The 22,066-nt window shown below is 40.1% G+C and overlaps 1 protein-coding gene across 5 annotated transcripts in view; it reads left to right on the plus strand.

The window, feature by feature from the left end:
- csmd3b (CUB and Sushi multiple domains 3b) overlaps window positions 1-22,066 on the plus strand; it is a 281,884-nt gene that overhangs the window by 77,668 nt on the left and 182,150 nt on the right. For all 5 annotated transcript variants that reach the window (XM_037473628.2, XM_037473629.2, XM_037473630.2 and 2 more), the window contains exon 3: window positions 17,152-17,264. In XM_037473628.2, coding sequence (XP_037329525.2) covers window positions 17,152-17,264 — 113 coding nt within the window. The remainder of the gene's footprint in view (window positions 1-17,151; window positions 17,265-22,066) is intronic.

The raw sequence follows: 22,066 nt of genomic DNA on the forward strand, positions 1-22,066 counted from the left end.
TGCTTGATTTCTGAATAAAATGAATAAATCAAGAGAACGAAGGAATACCGAAAACTTGTTAGTTTATTCCCTCTCTCCTACTCCTGCCCTGACACAGTTTGAATCTGCAATCCTCCAGAGCACCAAGTTTATACTTGACTAAATCACACCTTCATTCACCTACACACATAGGGAACTGCACAGAAACAGAATGACACTTACACAACACATAAAGTTACACGGAAGTTACTCATGAAAAGACATACGTAGACACTTGCTACAAACTGCTGAAGACGGTAAACTTGCCAAAAAAAAAAAAAAACGAGAAACAGAAGTCTGAGATGGGTGCAAAAATAAACAAATATGGTCTTTGCCATTAGGACAATATTCCTGAGCGGAATTGAGTACACATCTTTGAAAAAGAAAAAGATATGTAAACGTGTGTGTGTGTGTGTGTGTGTGTGTGTGTGTGTGTGTGTGTGTGTGTGTGTTTGAACCCAGGTGTGTTTACCCCTGGGGTAGTGGTATTTCATCTCTTCCTGCATTAGATCTGCCCTTTAGGGGGTAAGAGGTGTGTGCGTATGTGTGTTTGTTAGAAGATCCAAACATTTCGGCACAGGTTAAAAAGACAGGAAGGAAGGGAAAAATAATATTGTGTTTTCTTTTTCCCCTGCCTGCTCTTGTGCGAGAGGCACAAACCTGCGGTTTTCTTGCCTCAGATTCCCAATTAATTCATGACATAATGAATTTACTGCTGTAGAGCAGAACACCCAGTGCCAAGAAACCTCCATAAGGGGCAATATTAATTGGCATGTAATTGTGCAAATAAATTTTAAAAAAGTATAATCTGTTGAAGGCATTGAATGAAATAACCCAACAAAAAATGTTAATTTTTAAACGTCATTTTTAATATATGGTGGCATTTTCATCAAGTTACTTAAATCTGTCATTCAAAGGTATTTTAAATGGTAAGATTGGGTAATAGGATTCCAGGTAATGTTTTTTCAATGTTGAAATCCCAAAACTCTGGCTAATAATTATACAAATGCTACCAGCATTCATTTATTTTCTTTGCAATTGGGATGCTCAGAGCAGATACCCGGTCTTGGCTTAGGGTCAATAAGAATTGGCCTTTCAACCAAGGTTTTTCTGAACCGTTAATCAGTCAATGTATCCTAATCTCAGTGTATTTCGTGCCCTAAGTGGGTCAAACTTGGCATAGTGTGAATCCCACATGTTAAGTGACAACAGCTGGTAAAAACACGGACCCAGCAAGACAATTTTTTTTGTTTTATCTGTGCATAATTGCTCTGGCTTGCACAGTAGGCAGGAGAAGATGTGGAGTATTTAGTATATCCGTGCTTTGTAGAAGGATGCTTTCATTGGAAGTCACTGAGCTAATTTCAGCCATTTTTAAAAATTAGTAATGTTTCTATTTATTGTGCTTTGAAAAGGGGAAAATTGCATTAGATTTTTGGCTTAACAGGGAGGGCTTATAGAGTCGATGACTACAAACATATGCAATGTCCTTTATTATATCTTGCTAAAAACAATATATTTTTGCAAATCACAGAGACACAATTGGGGGACACATAGAGGATAAAATAGTAATATCTCCATTGAAGTGAAATTTTCCTGTTAGCTTTAGCTCATCCATCATAACACCGTTTCTTCCAATTACTTAAATTCTCTCTTTCTCATTATTGGGTACTATTTATCACTGTCTGTATCTCCGAACGTAGGTTCTGAGTTCATCATCACACCTGCCTTGATATATGTACCGTTACTGGTATCATCTCCCTCTCAGTCTTTCTGTCTTCCTGTCAATGACTGGCTCTTTTCTCTCTTTCATCCCTCTGTTTCCTAATTGCTTTCTCTCAAGTCCCATCCATCCTTTCTCAATCCTAAATATCATTAATTCAGTACTGAGAACCAGCTCTCTTCTTTTCAGCTCAGCGCAGCAGGGATTGTAATTAAAATAATTACAATAACTTTAACAGAGCAGTACACTATTCAGGAGTCAAATCCCCTGGTGAAATATCTCTCTGGAGCCTGTGGAGCTCCTGTTCTTTGTGTCATATTGTAGCTACTCTAGTCCGTGGAGATTGTTCCTGGTTTCATTTAATACACTTGAGACCCCGCACGCTCCCCTATTCTCTGTTGGCCATTTCAATGAGTGAATGAAATACTAACTAACTTGATGAAGGTATTCTACTTGCAAAACTGCCATACAATGCAATGTGTTGGTCCACATGAAATTATTTCCTAAACCTTAAAGCTGGTGACATATAAATGGGATCCATCTAAATGGCACTTTGACTAAATAATTAGCTTTGTGCTGCATTGAAGAAGACTTGAAACTAGCGATTGAGGTCTTAAACTCATGTTTACAATGTAGAGTGAGCTAATCAAGTGAGAAGTAGGGTCACTCTACACTATTGTTAATTCATTTGGCAACCAAAGGAATTGCCCCATGTGTGACAGTAGAAAGAATGCATGTTAAAACACACGCCGGAGGTTGCCACGTGCGTGTGCACTTCATCTTTATCTTTGCCAACCGTTTCTCACTACCTCATATATCAATAAAATGTGAGAAAGTCTTACATTATCATAATGAATGTAAACAGCCAACTTGGCTATAACTATGCCATCAAAGGACTGTATTACTCCAATCCACAATTCTGTCAACCAACATGAAATTATTGGATTACAAGCCATGGATGGCTACGGATCCCAATGATGGTTTTATGCCCGCATAGGTGATCTATTGATTGCTATTGGAATGCAATAAACATTAAGGAAACAGTAAAACACAGGATACACATACTAATATAATAATAACAACATACCGATGGCCCAAACTGTGCTGAGGGGAGAAGCTCTGTGCGCTGTGGTGTAGGCCAATAACCCATAACTGAGAACAGTGTTTCTACAAATAATTTCCTAACTCCATAAGCTATTTTTTGGCAATGTATCAACTTCTTTGCAAGTAAAATGTTGAGTAGCTCCCATTTTCCATTCATAAATATCCATAAGTGACATTGCATAACATGTTTCTCTTGGTCAGAATCGATTCAGTTTACAGAGTTTTTTTGGCAATAGCAATGTTTTTCAAATTTGACTACTACTAAACCCACTTAGCCCTGGTCATGGATGATTCTTCTTGACCTGGTTTGTTTTGGGTGGCAGGCTAATGACAACCAAGGCTGCCAATGTACCTGGGATGACACTCTTGTCTGGTAACATTGACGGTCCTGTGTGTGTGTGTGTGTGTGTGTGTGTGTGTGTGTGTGTGTGTGTGTGTGTGTGTGTGTGTGTGTGTGTGTGTGTGTGTGTGTGTGTGTGTGTGTGTGTGTGTGTGTGTGTGTGTGTGTGTGTGTGTGTGTGTGAAGTTCCAGTAATCCCAGCGGTTAAACTGGTAATCCCCTCAAGGTGCCCATAAACCCCTCGACACACTCACACATACCCTTCACACAAACAGACCCATGCGAGTCAGCTGGGTGTCGGGCAGACTGTTCCTTAGGGAGGGATCACTGTGTTTAGCCGGAGACCTGGCCCACTGCCCCCCGAGGGCAGAATGCAGCCACCGCCCGGAAATACATACAGATTTAAGAATGGGAAAAAACCTTGAGAGAGATAATGAGAGGGAGAAAGGTAGGATTAGGACAACGGGAGGGAGGGGAGGAAAGGAGTGAACTAGCCCGGTTTTTATAAATTCAATTCATTTTATTTTGTATAGCCCAAAATCGCAAATTACAAATTTGCCTCAGAGGGCTTTACAGTCTGTACACATGCAACATCCTCTGTCCCGAAACCCTCACATCGGCACAGGAAAAACTCCCCAAAATATGAAAAAACCCTTCAATGGGGAAAAAAGGGAAGAAACCTTAGGGAGAACGTCAGAGGAGGGATCCCTCTCCCGGGATGGACAGACTGCAATGGATGTCATGTGTACAGAATCAACAATGTAAAAGATGTACAATACACTCAATTCCTCTAACTGAAATGATACAAGTAATTGCAAGTAGCAGAACAGGTGTACGGCAGGACCACTGCAGGGACAACCTCCATCAGATAGAACCACCATCCGGGAGAGCAGAAAGATGTTGGTTTTTGATGACAGTAATATGAATCATATTTAAAGTAATGATGATGGCAGCAGCAGGTGTCAGCAGAGCCATGAGCCAGGAGTCAGAACCGGGGTCCGCACGAAACTATTATATACACGGAGACCTGCTAGGCGAGAAAGCACAAAAAACTCCCGGAAAGAAGCTTAATTAGTGATGTACATTAATAAAACATGGATGATTGTGGGAGGAGAGAGTGAGAGTGTGAGAGTGAAAGAGGGGCTCGGTGTGTCCTAAGAAGTCCCCCTGGCAGTCTAAGCCTAGAGCAGCTTAACTAAGGGCTGGTCCAGGCTAACCTGAGCCAGCCCTAACTATAAGCAATATCAAAGAGGAACGTTTTAAGCTTTATCTTAAATGAACTGACCGAGTCTGCCCCCCAGACTGAAAGTGGAAGCTGGTTCCACAAAAGAGGAGCTTGATAACTGAAGGCTCTGGCCCCCATCCTACTTTTTAAAACAGAGTAAGAATCTAAAGCCTTGCGATCTAGTGACAGCATCACCAGATTATTGATCTGTTTAATTCTTTTGTTGTTGTCTGGTACCAAAAAAACCTCCATTTCTTTCTACTCACTGTTATTGTTTCTGGCTGTTTTGGGTCTCTGCAATGGCACCGACTGATCTGTGCAGCAGTGTTTCCTTTGAGTTGGTATCCTCAAACAGACGATTCCCTGAGGCTACAAATGGACTTTCTGAAAAACACACTGCCTTTGGGGAGATGATGTGTTTGGTCTTGAGATGCCACTTTCTCTTACTCAGGTTGATGTGCTAATCAGTGCTTGAACTCCTGTGGCCCTCAAAACCTTGGAAGGGATTAAAAAAAGAAAAAAATGAATGTATGCCTGTCATTGAGAATCTTCTACAATTCTTTTAAAGCACTTGTCATTATTTCTTTAAAACGTACATTTTTTTAGTTGTGTGGCATTTGTTGGCATAACAATGTCTCATAGCCACCTACTGACCCTCTGAAGTGGTAGTGAGCTGTATGTGCTGGGTGATACATGATTCTCTCATTACATGAGGACAACCACACTGAACCGCCCAGTAGTGTGAGTCACCCAGTTTCAACACGGAACCCATCAGTACTCGACACTAACCTGGGACGACAGTGGAATCGTTTCCATTAATGTGTCACATAACACAAACGGCAAGTCACAGCAGCAATGATTCATTCACACTCTGGGCACAGGTAGGTTGTCTCTATTTTTCCCACACATGCTTTTATATCTCAAATGTCACTTCTTTTTTAGATGGTGATCTCGCTTGGTTTGGCACAACAATGCCTCGTTGGAACTTGCACGTCGGTGTCAGTGTCTATGCCCATGCCGACGATATCCGCTATCGTTCTCCATTACTACAGCCATAATGGTTAGAGGATATTATAATTACCCTGCTAACAATCTCAGATCATTAAATGAAACTTGCTTTCAAAAACAAATATATCTTGGAACTGGCCACAAAGTGCAGTCCACAAGTGCTACTTTGTATGCTTGGGCCAATGAATCAAACTTGTCCTTGTATAGTCTTGCCACCCCCCCACCCCCCCCTTGACTGTCACTCATATTTTGTTCCCTTTGCAAAAGCCCCATTGATTGAGGGCTGATCCCCAAACATGGTGCCATCAAGGTCCGTTTCAACCTTGACGGAATGGACTCACTGCCTGGCTCATGTTCTGTTGTAAGGGGATTTTTGGATCTGGAGTACAACTTTGTGATGTTTTTATCTGTAGCACCAACTTCTCCAGACACATCATTTTGTTTTAATTTCCTGGCTTTAATTTTTGTTCGTAAAACAAAATAATAAATTGACGTAAATTGCTTTTTTTATGCAATCAAGACAAGCCATTTTTCCTGCAGGAGTAACAGCCACTTAAGTAATTACTTGTTCTTTTTCTTTTAGTTTGAGAACTTGATTTACCTCCTTGACATTCAATTTATTATCATTTTGGGATGCAAATTTGGATAGCTCACTTTCATTAACCCATTACTTACTGTTAACTGTCAAGATTAGGGCCTTGAAGGGGTGCTGTGGCTGAAGAGCCGTCAAAAAGTGAGGAGCATCTGAAAATAAAACCATGAAAGTCATTGTTAGAACGTATGTACTCATCAAGTACTCAAATTAATAAGTATTTGTCTTTCATAGGAAATAAGGTGTTAATTCTTTATCCCAGCTTTACTTTCACTTACAGTCCTGTGCAAAGTGACATGACTCTTGATGGCAACATAAATCTAACAATGTCCATCTTATCCTGAACAAAGTACGCATGCATTAATCAATTTAAAAATATTATTTTAACTGACTTAATTCCATTTCAGTTCAATATTTAACTAACTTGAAAAAGCACATTTGATTTATTCAAAAGGTTGTATTTGCGCGCGCACAACAGACACACACACATGCAGAAGGACATGTTTGAAAATGACATGTAAGCGTCTGGTAAAACTGCCAATCCTCATCCCGCAGGGAATATCAGAATAGAGCAGAGACAGACTGGCATAAGGAGACATAAAGGCCAAAAGATGTCTCTATTGCGCTCTCCATTATCCTTCAAGACCGAAGTACAAGAATTCCATTAAAAGATCATGTAGTGACCTTAACACGCATGCACATGCAAGAAACAATGCAGCGTTGATGTCTCAATTAATCATCGTCTGACATTTGACCATTATATGCTATGTATCATCACTGAACCATGGGAATTATATAATCTGTGGTTGTGCGTGTGTGTGTGTGTCGGTGTAAAATGTCATACTACTCTTAAATGACCATTGTTATTCTCAGCTTTTAAGATCATGGGAGCTCTGACAGCCTAATAGATCTTTTGTGGGTGGTTTTGTGTGCGTGAAAATGTGTGTATCTTAGTCATTAGTATGCAGTACTGGCAATAGGCTTGTGTTATTAAACATTAAAACTAGATGACAGAATTTGGCTTGAGCCCCGGGGCTATAACTACCACAGAAGGACACAATCAGGGAAACACACACACAGTCGCAACCTCAAGATACTTGCACACAAAAATACATTCAAATGTCCATTAGAGGCAAAAAAAACTATTTTAGAGTTTGTTCTCAAAGAAGCAATTTTTAATGAAGACTGTCATCTGTTTTCCCACAATAGCATATGCAAGTCACTGACTTTGGTTGGTCCATTGCTGCACAGGAACAAAATTCACTGGCTTGGTGCCAGATTTACGTTTTACTTTATAGTAGTCTTACTTATTTGTGTGGATGGAATAGCCCCAAACAAAGACTCAAAATTATGGGCCTGTCCATTCAGAATTTGTCCCCCGCTTTGAGAGATCATCAATTTATAAAATTGTAGTTACATTTTTTTGTTTGTAACCAAATCTCAATCATTTTCAAATTTCCGTTTCAAAATGTCCCGCTAAAAAATATAATTTTGTGTTATTGTGATAACATAAGTAATTCATCCTTGATGCTGTTATTGATTGTTGATGATTGTTTGACAGGTGTGTGTCTACATGCAGGAAAACATTATTTCATTATGTTGAAATGTTGTGTTCGAATGGCTAAACACCAACAAATATGGATTGAAGTAAAATAATTTTTGGATAAAAACACAAATTCTATTTAATTTTTTGAACACCTATAATGCTTTGAGACCAGTGCAAATTCAGACTAATATGCTATATACAGATTGGGAGAATTCGCTGTACAACAGATCAGGCACTTGTAGGATCTGTTAGATCAATACAATCACATTGTGGTGCTTTTTTAGTGTTTACATTGGCCCGCTCACTGAAATCAAATACACACAGATTTATGTCTGCCTCCCGGTCATTATAAAAAATACGATAGAACGAAGTCCATTTGGATATTGAAACTAACACTCCATCTGTCCACAAGTTTAGTATCAAAGCATGCGGTGGAATGGGAGTTGAGCAAGAAGCAGAGCAGCCGTATATTAACCGTGGCGTTTTATACGCTCTACTCCGTTGAGCCGTTCATTTCACTCTGTGGTGGCTTTCTGCAGACTGAGACTGGTTGAGTGTCAGGCCATCTCCAAGGCCTCTCATTTATAAAACAGAACTGGGATGTCATGTGGATATCAGCGCTGACTAAATCTTCAATACGTGTAATATTCTACAGCTCTTGCAAAAAAACCTGTTTGAAATAATTTTCATTTTCTATTTAAGATAAACTAATGCAGTGCCCATTTAAAACAGGCACTTGCTCAATGCTTGGGTTGTTATCTCTCTTGAGAACCACTTATATTAATAACTTCATACTCAACAAACATCCGGGGCAGTTGGTACCTTTAGGCATAGTAGACAAATACCTGTAGGCCCAACTAAAATGGCCACAAACAGCTCCAGGAATTTTATGATGTCAAGATACAAAAGTATTATAGCACAAAATAATTTAAAAAAGGTCCCCCTTTGAACGTTTTAGATTAAAACAAAATACTGCTGTATTAATTTACATTAGAGATTCATATTTCACTCACAAAGCTTAACAAGTGAAGTACTGGCTATTAACCGGAATGACCATGACACACTTGATAGAAAGGGACCTGCTCAAGGTATAATTGTGTTTGCCCTGCTATGACAGGTCAAATTGGCTGCTGTGAAAAGGTTTTGTTCATTAAGCTCTCCAGCATCACACTGGCTCCACCTGGAAGAGACTTTAGAGTTACTCTGACACTCTGAACTGGTTATGTGGATATTTTTATGCTTGTCCTTGGTGTCACCGAGTCGGTAGCTCATAACGTGATACAATCATGTAGGTTCATCAGAAATCTCCTTCATCTCAGAACCTTGTGAGCAGCCCGTCACACACAGACCCAGATCTAGCTTTGCTGCCACCTTCGACCTGAAGTCAGAAGCTCCGGTGGGAGGAGGAGGGATCTTTGTCCTGTAGTAGTGTCTCCCCCTCTGGGTCAGGAACAGCCAATACCGACAACATGCTGTTGGAGGCCCATATTGCTCAGGGGAGCGCAGATGAACCAGTTCTTAGCGGGGAAGACTTTCAGATCGGCTGCAGTAAAATTATGACGGGAGGTGGATAGTAGTTGCTGCGGACACGCACTCTGTGTCCACTGGTGCGAAAGTAGTGCAGCCGCTTCTCACGGGGAACACTGAAGAGAAAGTTTTCAGTATTGTTAAGAAAAGCGGTTAGGATGTCAGTGCACTTTCCAATTGAGATGGTAGCCATTAGATTCCAACAATGGTGTCGGTTTATCCAAATAATGCTGTTTGTAAATTTGCAGGGATTGTTTGCAGAGATGTGAGGGCAGCACATGTCCGTCCATCCATCCGCATCCACCTTGGCTTTGTTTAAATTGTGTGGTGTGGCCGTTTGCGCCTCAAAGTCAATGAGCTTGTTATTACTGCAGGCAAACACTCGTCATAGGGCTGGGCAGTATACCGGCTCAAAGGGTATACCGGTATACCATTTCCATACGGTATGAATTTCTCACGTACCATTTATACCGGTGTTACGCCATAACAACTGATGTTGCTCTTGGGCAGGCGGGAGAATTCATTTTTACACATCACAGAGCGGTCGGAGCTTGTTACGTGTGTAGAGATGAGTCCTGGTTATAACTTTATAACAACAATGAATAACCCCCAACAAACACTCTTTAACAAGGTAAAATCGCCACAACACAGCAGCTTGTGACACAAACAATTTGTAATACTAATCATTTTACATTTATAAAAAAAATGTCCCTGCCTCACTGCATGCTGGGTACAGCTCACAACAAGAAGTACCTCTTGTACCTCACCAACACAACTTGTGCCCAAGAGAGGAGCTGTGTCTGTTTGGAAGGTTTTTGGAAATTCCGATGTAAGTTACGTCAGATCAGAAAACGACTTATTGCAAAGTCTGTCGAGCCTCTGGTGGCAACACTAGCAGCCACAGCACGCTAACACACTAACAAGCTAATGAGCCGCCCTGTTGGAGCAAGTTGGCCAGCGAACAGCTGTTTTCAGGTAACCGGCCGCGGTCCTTTTTGGGGTCAATGAAATGATGTGTTTACTTGAAAAAGCTGTACGGTCCCATACCGGGATTCCGTCAGAATATTTCTAAATATTGTGATATGGATTTTTGCCCATACTGCACAGCTCAAACTCATATTGGTTGTTGCAAACATGAAAAATGAAAAGATAGGAAAGATAGAGAGATAGCTTGACTGAAACCTGACTGGCTAGCTGTAGTCTCATATTTACTATGGTCAGATTATTTACTGGATGAAAACAAAATAACAATTGCTAGTATCTGTAGTTGCTCTGATGCGGTCAAACCGGTGTGTGTGTGTTAGTGTGTGTGTCCCCTTCCGTCATATTTGTTCTCCGACATTTCCCCCTCTGCCTTTCAACAACCCACCTCATCCTCTTTGCTCCCTCCATCCATATATCTCTCCACCTATATATCTCTCCACTGTCCCTTTAAGGTCCTGTCAGCCGTGACACCTCCCCTTAAAATGCCAGCAGACACATGCAATCTGTCTCTACCTATCCACAGAACGTGCTGTGTGTGTGCATGTGCCCTACATTAGTGTGTATCCTGCATTCTTGTGTGTCCCTTCCAGTATGTGCATTCATGTGTTTCTTTGCCCCTTTCAATATCTGGTTTAATAAAAAGGGATGAGGTAGCCAGCAGCCTAAACAAGCTTCAGCTCGGGGGGGGGGGGGCGGGGCAACACTTACTATCTATCCAACACACACAGAGAGAGAGAAAAATACAGAGAGACAGGGAGGAGGAGGTTCACAACATTTATCATGTGGAAGCAAAGTCTCTTTTCTACAATAAAATAATACTGTTACCATTAACAGGGAGGTAAACCACAGTGTGATTCCTTTGCATGTCTTGTTTATTCTTCTGGCAGATTTGCCATATATGTCTGCTCTTGCACGCACACTCAGTTTTAAATTATATATCTTTTTTATACCTTGAGCATTATTTTTATTATTATGTCAGTTTAAAATCCAACAATTAAAAAAAATATTTTAAAAAATTGGAGCCAGTTTTCTACTCTGCAATTATGGACTGGGTCTTTTAATGTCAGTTCAAGTTAGCCTGACTCTCTGCATGTCTGTCTTGAAACCTCTTTGGCTGACATGAGGGTAAACCGCTATTCAGCCCCATTCAGATTGCTTCTCTCACAGCGATGGCCCCTTATGCCTTCAAAGCTCTGGGACAAGAACCCCTCCCACTACGGCGTGATGCACCACAAAAGAGGTTATCTTCCCCGGGCATCACTGCATCGCTGGTTGGGATGGGACAGAATGGATGTTTGCACTGCTGGTTGACTTAAATGACAATGAGCGAAACAAACATTTATGGGCCCTATGTATCCCCTCCACAGTTTAGGTTGGAGGAAGGAAAGCACTCTGCACCACTGCGAGCAGGAGGAGAGCTCTGAGGAACTCCTCGGAGAGCTCAGCAGTGCTCTGTTTGTGTCCTCATCTGTCTGTCCTTAGTCCTTCTGTCCCTTCAATGCATAGCGTCTGGGGTTTATTTTTGCGTTGTGTGGCTTGACATGCACATTTGTGTGAAAAATCTAACTTTGTTTTTTTCAATATATTTTGTGAAATAGTGTAATTTAAGAAACATGCAGAGATCCCTCTCATCAAACAAGCAGTTGGTCTAAATGTAAATATATTTCAACCTACATTTTCTTTCACACTTTTTTATTGGTCATTTAATCTAAAGTTTTGATTTTGGATTCAGTCCAGTGGTTAAATACTTTATACCATAGTGAAGTCTCTGCCTACAGACATAGAAATACACAAGCCCACTGGAATAAAAAAAAAACACACACACGCATTCCAGTGTGGGAATTACAGATTTACAAGACATACCAGTGACCACATGTAATGCAACCTTAAAATCGACTGTGTGTGTCACTCGTGTTAATCAATCACTCACTTCAGACCCTGAACTTTGGACATGAGTAGAGGAAATAAATGAGAAGAGGGAAGGAGGGGCAAGAATAAGGTCAGGAGAGAGGAAAACACTGCTCTTTTCAAGTGACTGAATGTCTGCCCAGGCAAAGGTGGTTATATTCAGTTTGTTTGTCAGCATGATTAAGGAATATCTACTAGTCGGATCTAGTCATCTAGTATATCTTTGTATTCATTTTTAACTCCTGTGATATTGTATCGTGTCTTCACTTGCAGCGATTCCCCTGGGTTTCCAACCTTGCGGGAGCCGTTTACACTTTTTTTTATTTCCGAATTGCAGACTTTTCTTAGGGGGGCCGGCCCCTAACTAATTATCAACAACTAGGCCTTTTTACTTAGTTTTAATTAATAGTGAGAATTAATCTCCCATGAGGACCTTAGCAGATCCTAACAGAATGAAAGCTGTCTAGATTCAGTGTAGACCTTCTTTATTGGAGGTTACGGTACTGCTTTAGGAATCCATTACTTACCACTAAGGTCAAAATTTAAAATGTACCCAATGGCAATCCTAAGTATTTAACAGCAATTGAAGTGCCAAAGATTCCCCACTGTCTTTCAGGAACACAGGAAATGGAAGTAGCCTACCAGCTAGCTTAGCATAGCGGTGCTTAAAGTGGTCCGTTTAGCACTCACCCCACTTCCGTTTGACACATGCAGGAATTCCACTGCACAGTTCTCTCCGCTCTGTCGGGCCTCTGATTGTCTTACTTCCAAAGCAAAAAGCTCTCTCCATCTTGAGCCACCTCTCCATCTCGCTGATGTTCCTAACTGCAGCATGTGGCAGTTTTGTGTTGGGTCAACACCTGAAGCAAACAAAGTTGCGTTTACTGTGGTAAAATATTTTATTGCGTTAATTTCATTTACATTAATCTCAGATTAACGCGTTAGCCCTAAAAACGTTACATTAAACTGGTGAGTTTCACGTACACTAACACGGCTCTGTGAATATCCATCCTAAGAATATGTCTGTATCTGATGGCTCTTTGATGTGATTAAACAATGCTGGTCACGTCAGATAGGATTTGAAGCAATACATTATTTTTTAATGCAACACAAAACCCTAACCGGGCAGTATTTATCTTTTCGTATCTATCTGTCTTTTATTTTATTTTTACAGTTAATATCTTCCAACCCTGTCTCTCAGTAATAATTATGCGAAAAAGAGATGTCACTTTGATAATGAAGACACTATGCGATCCAAAGTAAGGAGAGAAAGAGCAAACAGAACTGGGGGGTGGGTGGGGGTCTGACAATCGCATTAACCAGGCTGCATGGTTGCTTCTTTGGAGAAAATGAAGAGAATGATGTATCTCTATCTTTGTGTGTGTGATCCTGTGTGACGCTCCATATGTTTGTGTGTGGGGAGCAGAGAAAGCACTCTGCTGATATTAGCTAGTTCTTCATTCACTTGCTAATGGGATTTCACTCTATACACAACACCTACACACACACATACATACACAAGCACATGCACACTCCCACAGGAAAAGACCTTGAATGTCAGACACCATCTGTTCCATCTCTTTCACTTTCTGTTAAAGAATTTTGGTTTTACCTCATAAATTTCATAGCACATAAATCCAGAGATAATTTAAACATACAATGTACAGTATGTGTGTGTGTTAAAAGTTTGTTTTGGCAGGAGTGAAGCATAACGAATAAGATATTGGAGAGCAAGCCGGAGATAATGGTCTTAGGTTTATTTACATTTACAATATTTGCTGTTTTTTAATCTAGCTGCGTTTTTCTTAAGATTCTCTTTACTGTAAGATGAATGCACACAAAGCTTCATAAAGAACAGACATTTTCTTTGTTTTCAGTGGTGAATAAACCACACAACCTTTCCTACATCTTGTTGAATTGAAATGTGATGAAGATATGTTGAGCCGAAAACACATTAACAGAACATGCTGCCTAAAATATTGTGGGGAAAAAAAGAAACTAGATAATGAATTGATGAAAGTGAACTGATAAATGATTATCCGGTGTTACCACCACCCTCTGGACTAGAGTGAGCCTCACCTTAATTTGCATATATACGGGAGAACTGCAAGATGGGTGCAAGTGGATTATTGAACAAGTTATACAATTATTAATTATTCTATTCCTTGTTTATACCAGGCAGTGACTTGTATTTGCCTTTTTCTGGCCACTGATGTTTGTATGTACCATTTTCTTGTATTTGACAAAAGTATTTGCTGTAAAAATGCTTAATAAGGAAAAATCTTCAAACGTTGCGCAGTATTCCACAATTTTAAATTGTCCGCAAATCATCAATATAATATGCAGGGATAGTTATACAATGAACTTATTTCCAACCCTTTTTCCTTTACTGCCTTTTTTAATTGAGTTAATTAATTTACTCTGCTTTCTGGATCGCTAGACTGCAGACATTAAATTCATTGCCATTTTTCTAGTGATGCGGTTTTGTGCTATAGCAAGTCGAGTAAGACAGCAGAAAATCTTGCATTTAATGTGCACGGATCATTTGGTTTGGAGGTGAAGTCCTGTGCTTCATTAATCGCACATCGTGACTAACGTTGTCTCAATAACCGTAAAAATAAAGTCCAAAAAGGGCAGTGACAACAGAAAGGAAAGCACATTGTTGAATTACACATTAAAAAGGGAAAAGAGTTTCAATATGAATGTAGAATGACCAAAAATAGGAAAGCAGCAGAAGTACAGATCACATATTAATTGGTAATAGATGGAGAAATCCAAGCGTTGGTTGAGCGAAAAGGTCGATCTACTGAACAGCGAGAAGTAATATGTACAAAGGAGAAACAGAATAACTAAGTTAAATTTGAAAGTTAAATAGGAGGAGGGAAGGAAAATGTTGAAAAATTGAGATATTTAAAGATTAAAGCCTAGTCCGTTGCAGGCCTTCAACCTATTCAACATTTATTTTGATAGTGGAACAAATTACCAAAGAAAAAATATAAGATGACTCAGTAGGTCCATATCAAAATATAAAAGCAAGACTTAGAGAACCAGACAAAGAAATTAAAAGTCATATATATAGTGCCGAAGGAATACAGGTTTGATAAGAATCTGTTCGTTGTCCTTATTTTACTTTTGAAAAATCATATAAATTGCAATATGGAGAGAGAAGAAGGACATTTTGAGAAGTAAAATGGACGGGTTGAAAGAATGCAGAATCGTAGGAAGTTATTTATGTGAATGCTGGTGATGCATGTTGTGCTGAAAATACAAGGTTTCCTTCTGTGTGAAAGGCAGAATGTCTTTGTAGGGTGAGAAGAGAGATGAAAGTGAATATAGGTAAAAAGGAAAGGTGATATAGAAAAAGGAAATGAAAAACAAACCAACAGACACAGGGAGTACCGTATTTTCGCGACTATACGGCGCACTGAATTATAAGGCGCACCTTTAATGAATCGCCGATTTTAGAAATATTTTCATATATAGGGCGCACCGGATTATAAGGCGCACATCCGGGACCCGGGTCGCGGCTCGTCCCGACGGGGGGGTGCTTCCGCATTCGCTGGCGGTGGCGGGGGGGGGTGCTTCCGCGTTCTAATTGCCGCGCTGACTGAAAACATGAACGGACGAACCGGAAAAACACTGACACTCCGCTGCATTAGAGAAAGTACCTGCACTCCATGCTTTCATGCATCTTGCACCGAGAGGCAGCGCTGGAACAGACGGTGGACCGTCAGCGCGATCCCGACATCCAACTACGAGCTTTATTATAGTGTAGCGACTCCCGCTAATGCATCTCTGGACAATGTGCTTATCTTCTGGTTTTATTGTCGAGAAACAGGCTACTGTCGGCCGAACAAAAACACACCATCGCTCTCCAAAACAACAACAACTCCCGCGTCGCCATAAGTGGCACTAAGATGAGTGACGTCACATTGTGCGCCCTTCACTGAACATCCCAAAACTCTGTAAAGTGCAACGCCGCTCCAGAACATGAAAACATAGTCCGTTACAATACACAACCAATTGATCCATATATATGGCGCTCCGGATTACAAGGCGCACGCGTCGTTTTTTTGAAAAAAAAAGGATTTTAAGTGCGCTTTATAGTCGCGAAAATACGGTAGATGTTAGGGGAAAGACAGGAAAAGGAAGCATGTCACACAAGGTCGAGGAGTAAAAATAAGTTGGAACGAGAAAGGCAAAGAGGGGAAGAAGAGAGATTCAGGTTGTGTAGGTGCCTTAGCAACTCCTTTCACAAAGCCTGCTCAAAGCGGCGCTGTTTGGCCGTTATTCCGCCTACTTGGTCTGTATAAAAGGAAGCGACGTGGAATGGGGGGGGGGGGGGTATTGTCACTCCACCGGTCTAAGCAGGTCTTTTGTGGCTTGGTTTAAAAGAGAAAAAAACATTAATATATGGGATTTTTTCCATCTTAATAACCTTTCAATAAGACACGATCATGTTCTGCCCTAGATGTTTTGTGCCAAACATCAAAGATACGGGGTGTTCAAAATGAAAACATCATTTTACAGTGACCTGTTCTTGTCAGTACGGGGGGATGCGAGGCCAAGGAGGGAGGACTCAGACGCGGAGTAAGAAAAATATAAAAGGACTTTAATCGTCAAAACTCAAAATCAAAATCGCTCCAACCAAAAAAGGGGCAGGAAGGAGGAGAAAACAAAACTGACAAGAAAAACAATCAGGGACCTGGACTTGAACCACCAACACACTTACTTGACATGCACCGTTGACATGTAATGACGCCACCCAAGACAAGAGACTCACAGGGCTTAAATACACAAGGGAGGTGCAGGTGATTGGACACAGGTGGAAACGATCAGGCACGGCAGACAATCACAGGGGAAGACAGGACACGGCAGGAAGTGAAGTTACCCAGGAACACAAGAGACATTGAACTACAAAATAAAACAAGACAAGAACCCAAACCATGACAGTTCTGGATTGTCCTGGTACTTTCTTACTTGGTGTAAGAAGTTAAAAATATCCATTTACTTAAATGACCAGTTATTCACCTAAAATATTTATACATAATACTCAATACTGCAAAATGTTTCTAATGAGAACGCATTTCTGTTTTGTGAATTTTAGCAATATTGACAGTAATGAAGAGCTTGAACGACTTTGATAATGTCAACGCTCTTCTTTGTGTTTCTGCAGGCTCACTGGCTTCCAGGTTCCTACACCTGTCACCAGCACGGGAAATGTCTTCTCTTTGAGGTTGACCAGTGACTTTGCCGTCTCTGCACATGGCTTCAAGCTCAACTACGAAGGTCAGTCCGTGTCTTTGTGTGTTTGTCTGTGTGATGTGATTCTTGATGATTTTTTTAATTTGTAAATTTAATTTATAATTTGACATATTTGACTTTCTTTTAATTGAATTGTGTATGATGATCGTGCCATTCAACCCTTTAGTGGGGCTGAAAAAGGGGACTCGAAAGTAAAGGGTTGTTTTACGTTAGAGACATGACATCACATACCATTCGGATTCTGAAAGTTTCATAGAAAACTCAATCCACTCCCTGACGCTCAGCAGGACTCCCTATGGGGTGACAAGTCCATTCCCTTTCAACATGGCAGGCTGTTGAATCCACAGAGAGAAAGAGGAAATATAGAGCGGGCATAATAGACCTCCAGGGACAGAACGTTTTGACCCTAGATGAATGTAACTCAGACTAAAACAGATAGACCTTTTCTGTCTGACACACAAGATTTAGTAAATATTTTAATTTGAGAAAAATTGGATATTTGAAATGTGTTGTTGTTGTTACATTTGTTTTTCTACAAAGGAGATTGAACAGACTAACAAAATAGCCCATTCCAGTAGTGGCTGAACCCCTTTGGCCCTCTCCCTTCAGGGTCTGGGTAAACATTGCGGTACCATTTCCACAGATGAAAGAAGAGATATGAATAGTTGAAGTGATGGTTAAAATTAGAACTCACTATGTGAACCAGCACCATGTCTTGTGTGCATTAACGTTTTCAGATTAGATTTAGATTATAAAAACTTTCATGTCCTCAATGAGGCAGTTTGTTCCGGAGCATAAAACAGAGGAGCATAAAATTGTCCACCGGAGGCACACACATGATACTGTGCAAGTCAACAAAACTAATGAGTACACAATTATGTAGCTCCATGCTGTGACATGTTGAGATGTGCTTTTAAATGGACACACTGCAAGAAATTAAATACTAACTACTAGGGCTGCACGGTATGGCCAAAAATGCATATCACGGTAGCCTATTATGAAACATTCTGACGGTATCCAAGTATATCACGCTATTGCTTTTTCAAGTAAACACATTAATTCATTGACCCTGAAAACGGCCACGGCTACCCGAATAGCTGCTCGCTGCTGCTGGCCAACTCGCTTGCAACTGGCCAGCGAGTAAGCTTGTTAGCGTGCTAGCGCGTTAGTGTGTTAGCTTGTTTTGGCTGCTAGTGTGGCCACCAGAGGCTTGACAGACTGCAATGAATCGTTTTCTAATCTAACGTAACTTACGTCGGATTTACCAAAACCAAAACCCTTCAGACAGAAACCGCCCCTCTCTTGGTGCGTCTTTGGTCCCTCGTTGTTCCCCCTGTATCGCCCTTTTCATTGTTTTCATGTAGCAACAGAGTTACTTCTAGTTGTGAGCTGTACCCATCATACATTTGGCAGGGAATTTTTTTTAGAAATGTAAAATTAATAGTATTACAAAATGTTTGTGTTACAAGCTGTTGTGTTGTGGTGTTTTACCCTGTTAAAGAGTTTGTTGTGGGTTATTCATTGTTGTTATAAAGTTATAACCATGACCCGTAAGACAACTACACTAAAAAAAACAACGCTTTCAACGAACTTAATAAAATCATGGAAATGATTTGCACACTATTTTATTGATTCTTTGAGCATAAAGAAATTATGTTGATACGACTTGATGTATTTGAGTAGGATCAACTTAATTTATTATGGTTGGTTCAACGCATTTTCTTGGGTTGTGTCAAACTCAAATGAATACGGTTGGTTTGACTAATGCCACATTAGTAAAATGTAGGCTAGTCAATGAAGTTAGACCAACCCAAATTATTCAATTTAATCCTGCCCAAGAAAAATAGGTTGGACTAACTAATAAATTACGTTGATCCGACTCGAGTATATTATAGTGAACCAACTTAATTGCTTATTGCTTAAAGAAAGCAGTTAAATTATGTTGAAATACTTTCCATGATTTTGCTATAGTAATACTAAAAATGTTAGTGTTAACATTTACCCTGAACCACAACTGAAACTAAGTTTTAACAAAATATACAACTGTGTTGGCTGGAAACAAGACAAATGAGAGATGTTGCAATACAACTGTATTTCTCAAAGTAGGCACTGAATAATGTTTTAATGAGCAGCTTCTCTTATAAACATACATATCAAAACCTTTTCTCAACTTTCTATGACACATACACAATTAAAATACATTTTTGAAAGTGCTAACAGTAGTTATTAGTGCAGTCTTGACCTGAACTCTGAAGACTTTGTCTTTGTACAAACATCCCTCTTATCCTCTTACATTCACAACATTCATCTTAAAGACTTGTGATTACTTACTTAATGCACTGGTGAACACGCAGGAATACAGAAAATAATAAACACACACAGAAGTGTCTAATCTGCTTTAGCCATCATAATGTGTCTAACGGGATAGCTTTATTTTGAGAGCTTGTCCTTTTATGGATAGTTTGTTTGGGTCTAGTTCCATTATTATTTTCTGCAGAACTTCAAAAGTATACTTGAGCTCTGGAGGGTAGTTTAAGTTGAGAGCATACACAAGCGCAAGCAACATTGACACTGCAAAGGGTACATTTCCCAACTCGCTCAGCACTTCCACCCCCTCCAGAATGACTCCGACTTCATCTGGGTCATCACTGGGCTCCGCTCCTTCTTTTCGAATCACATGGATTGCAAAGACTGTCTCCGCCATAGCTGTTTGACTGCTTTCAATATTCTGTGACAAAACAGTTAACAAAAGCAATCATTTTTCACTTATGTGCATTACATGCCATTTTTATTGCACTATTTTACTGTATAAACAGCTATCAATAACTTCATTCACATTAGGGCTTTCAAAGAATATTCTATATTCAAATATATATTCAAATAGTTGAAAACAACACTAAGAAGTTAAGTTGAGCCAACTTAATCGTATTTGATCTTACCCAAGTAAAGATAAAGGTAAATGAACATACCGTGTATTCCTTCACCAGCTTCTCTGGATCTTCGTTCAAGTAAACACATAGACCTTTGAGGACGCATTCTCGTCTGACGTCAATGCTGGCAGTCTAAGTATGCAGATAAAATAACATTAGGAACACCATCTAAACCAACCATCTTATTAATCACAATGAGTAACCATGCAATATCAGTGTGTAAATTAGTATGTGAACCCTTGGGATCCAGGAGTGTTAGCAACAAGTGCAGACGACCAATAAAGGCAACAAGTAAGTAAACAAAATACAAAAGTTCTACGAGTAGAATAGCCTTTCTTTAACTTTTCCATTGTCATCATACCTGGGTTATGGGTACCATGATGCTCTTGATCTTTCTCCCTTGAACTCCACTTTTCTTGGCATACACCTCGATCAGGTTTTCAGAGTACAGATCCAGCTGGGAGAAGAACTTTGACTGCAAATTGATTGTTGTGATTCTCTTGAATTCCAGGAGACTTGTAGTGGGATGGTGTAGTCAGTGAGGTTGATCCAAGACACACTTTGGGGGATAGCAGACACAGGACATTTTTGCAGTCAGAAATTGCTGCAATAAAGTCAGATAGATTGCAATGTCATAACCCATATTTTTTATTGACATTGTAATGATATACTCATTGTTAAACATCTGAATACTCTGTTTATTGAAGTGGAGAGTTAACAGGTGGTGCATGATATGCAGTTAAGGGCAGTCAAGAGAGTCAAACCTTTGCAGGCTTTCCTGCAAACAAGAAAAGGGCCTGTTAAAAAGAACTATAGCGGCTGCCTTTTTGAGTGATTATTGAATGTGTTCTTGCACAATTCTGTACACCAACAGATGACAGCTTGATCACATTCATATGCAAACATTGACACTCACAGTGTTGGTCACAGCCACTCGCTGTTGAAAATGGCTGCTTAACGGCCTCTCTGCGTGCATCCTGAGGAGGGCATTTGTGCTCGTCTAGATGTAGGTTGGATGGTCAGTGTGTGTTCAGTTTGTTGGTACGTGTGTCTGGTGGGCCGCATAAGGACCATATCCCTGATTGCAAAGTGCTTCGGTGAAAGTCTGCACACATGCTGCATCTGAGTTTGTGTGCGCATAGCTGTGTGTGTGTGTGTGTGTGTGTTTGTGCTACTTGTACGTCCAAGCAGTTGTCCCAGATTTATTCGCTGGCACTGGTTTCAACTTTCTACTTGGCCCATGTGTGCATATCTATGGGTTTGTGTATGTGTGTATGGGTTTCTGTGTCTATGTTTGCGACAGGGGATTTATCTAAAGAGTTTGCTTATTCCCAATACATTGAGAGTGTACTCACACTTGGCATTTTAAAAAATGTAACATTATGCTGAGGATCTCTCCGTCTGTCCTTCTATATTTGTCATCACATATTATCCGAAACACGCAGCTTGGCAGTGAGTTTATAAAGAGAGGAGGAGATTTTCTCAGAAGGAATGATCCACCCTGGTTTGAACGGTTTTTGGCAAGTCATCTCTACTCCATGTAATCCCTTTACCTAATCTGTTCCTCAAGCTAATTCAGAATTTACATTTCTGCAGGTATTGCCTTAGCATTGTCAAAACATTTTTAGAAAATAACTGGAAAAAAACATTTGAATTACTGTTGAAAGTACAAAGTAAGAACTTAAAAACCCATACGGACCTCCAAAACCACTGGTTAAATCTTGCACTATGACAATCAGTTTCAGTAAAGAATCAAGTATGATTCAATGCAAATAAAAGGGTATCAAACAACTTTGTAGTTAAATATTTGAATGAGTTAAATATATATATAATTCAAAAGCCCCACAAAACTTCACACAGTGAATTATTTTGGATGAAATGTGGCTGTTTTCATCC

The sequence above is a fragment of the Pungitius pungitius genome, chromosome 17, assembly GCF_949316345.1.
Source record: "Pungitius pungitius chromosome 17, fPunPun2.1, whole genome shotgun sequence".
Taxonomy (NCBI): Eukaryota; Metazoa; Chordata; class Actinopteri; order Perciformes; family Gasterosteidae; genus Pungitius; species Pungitius pungitius.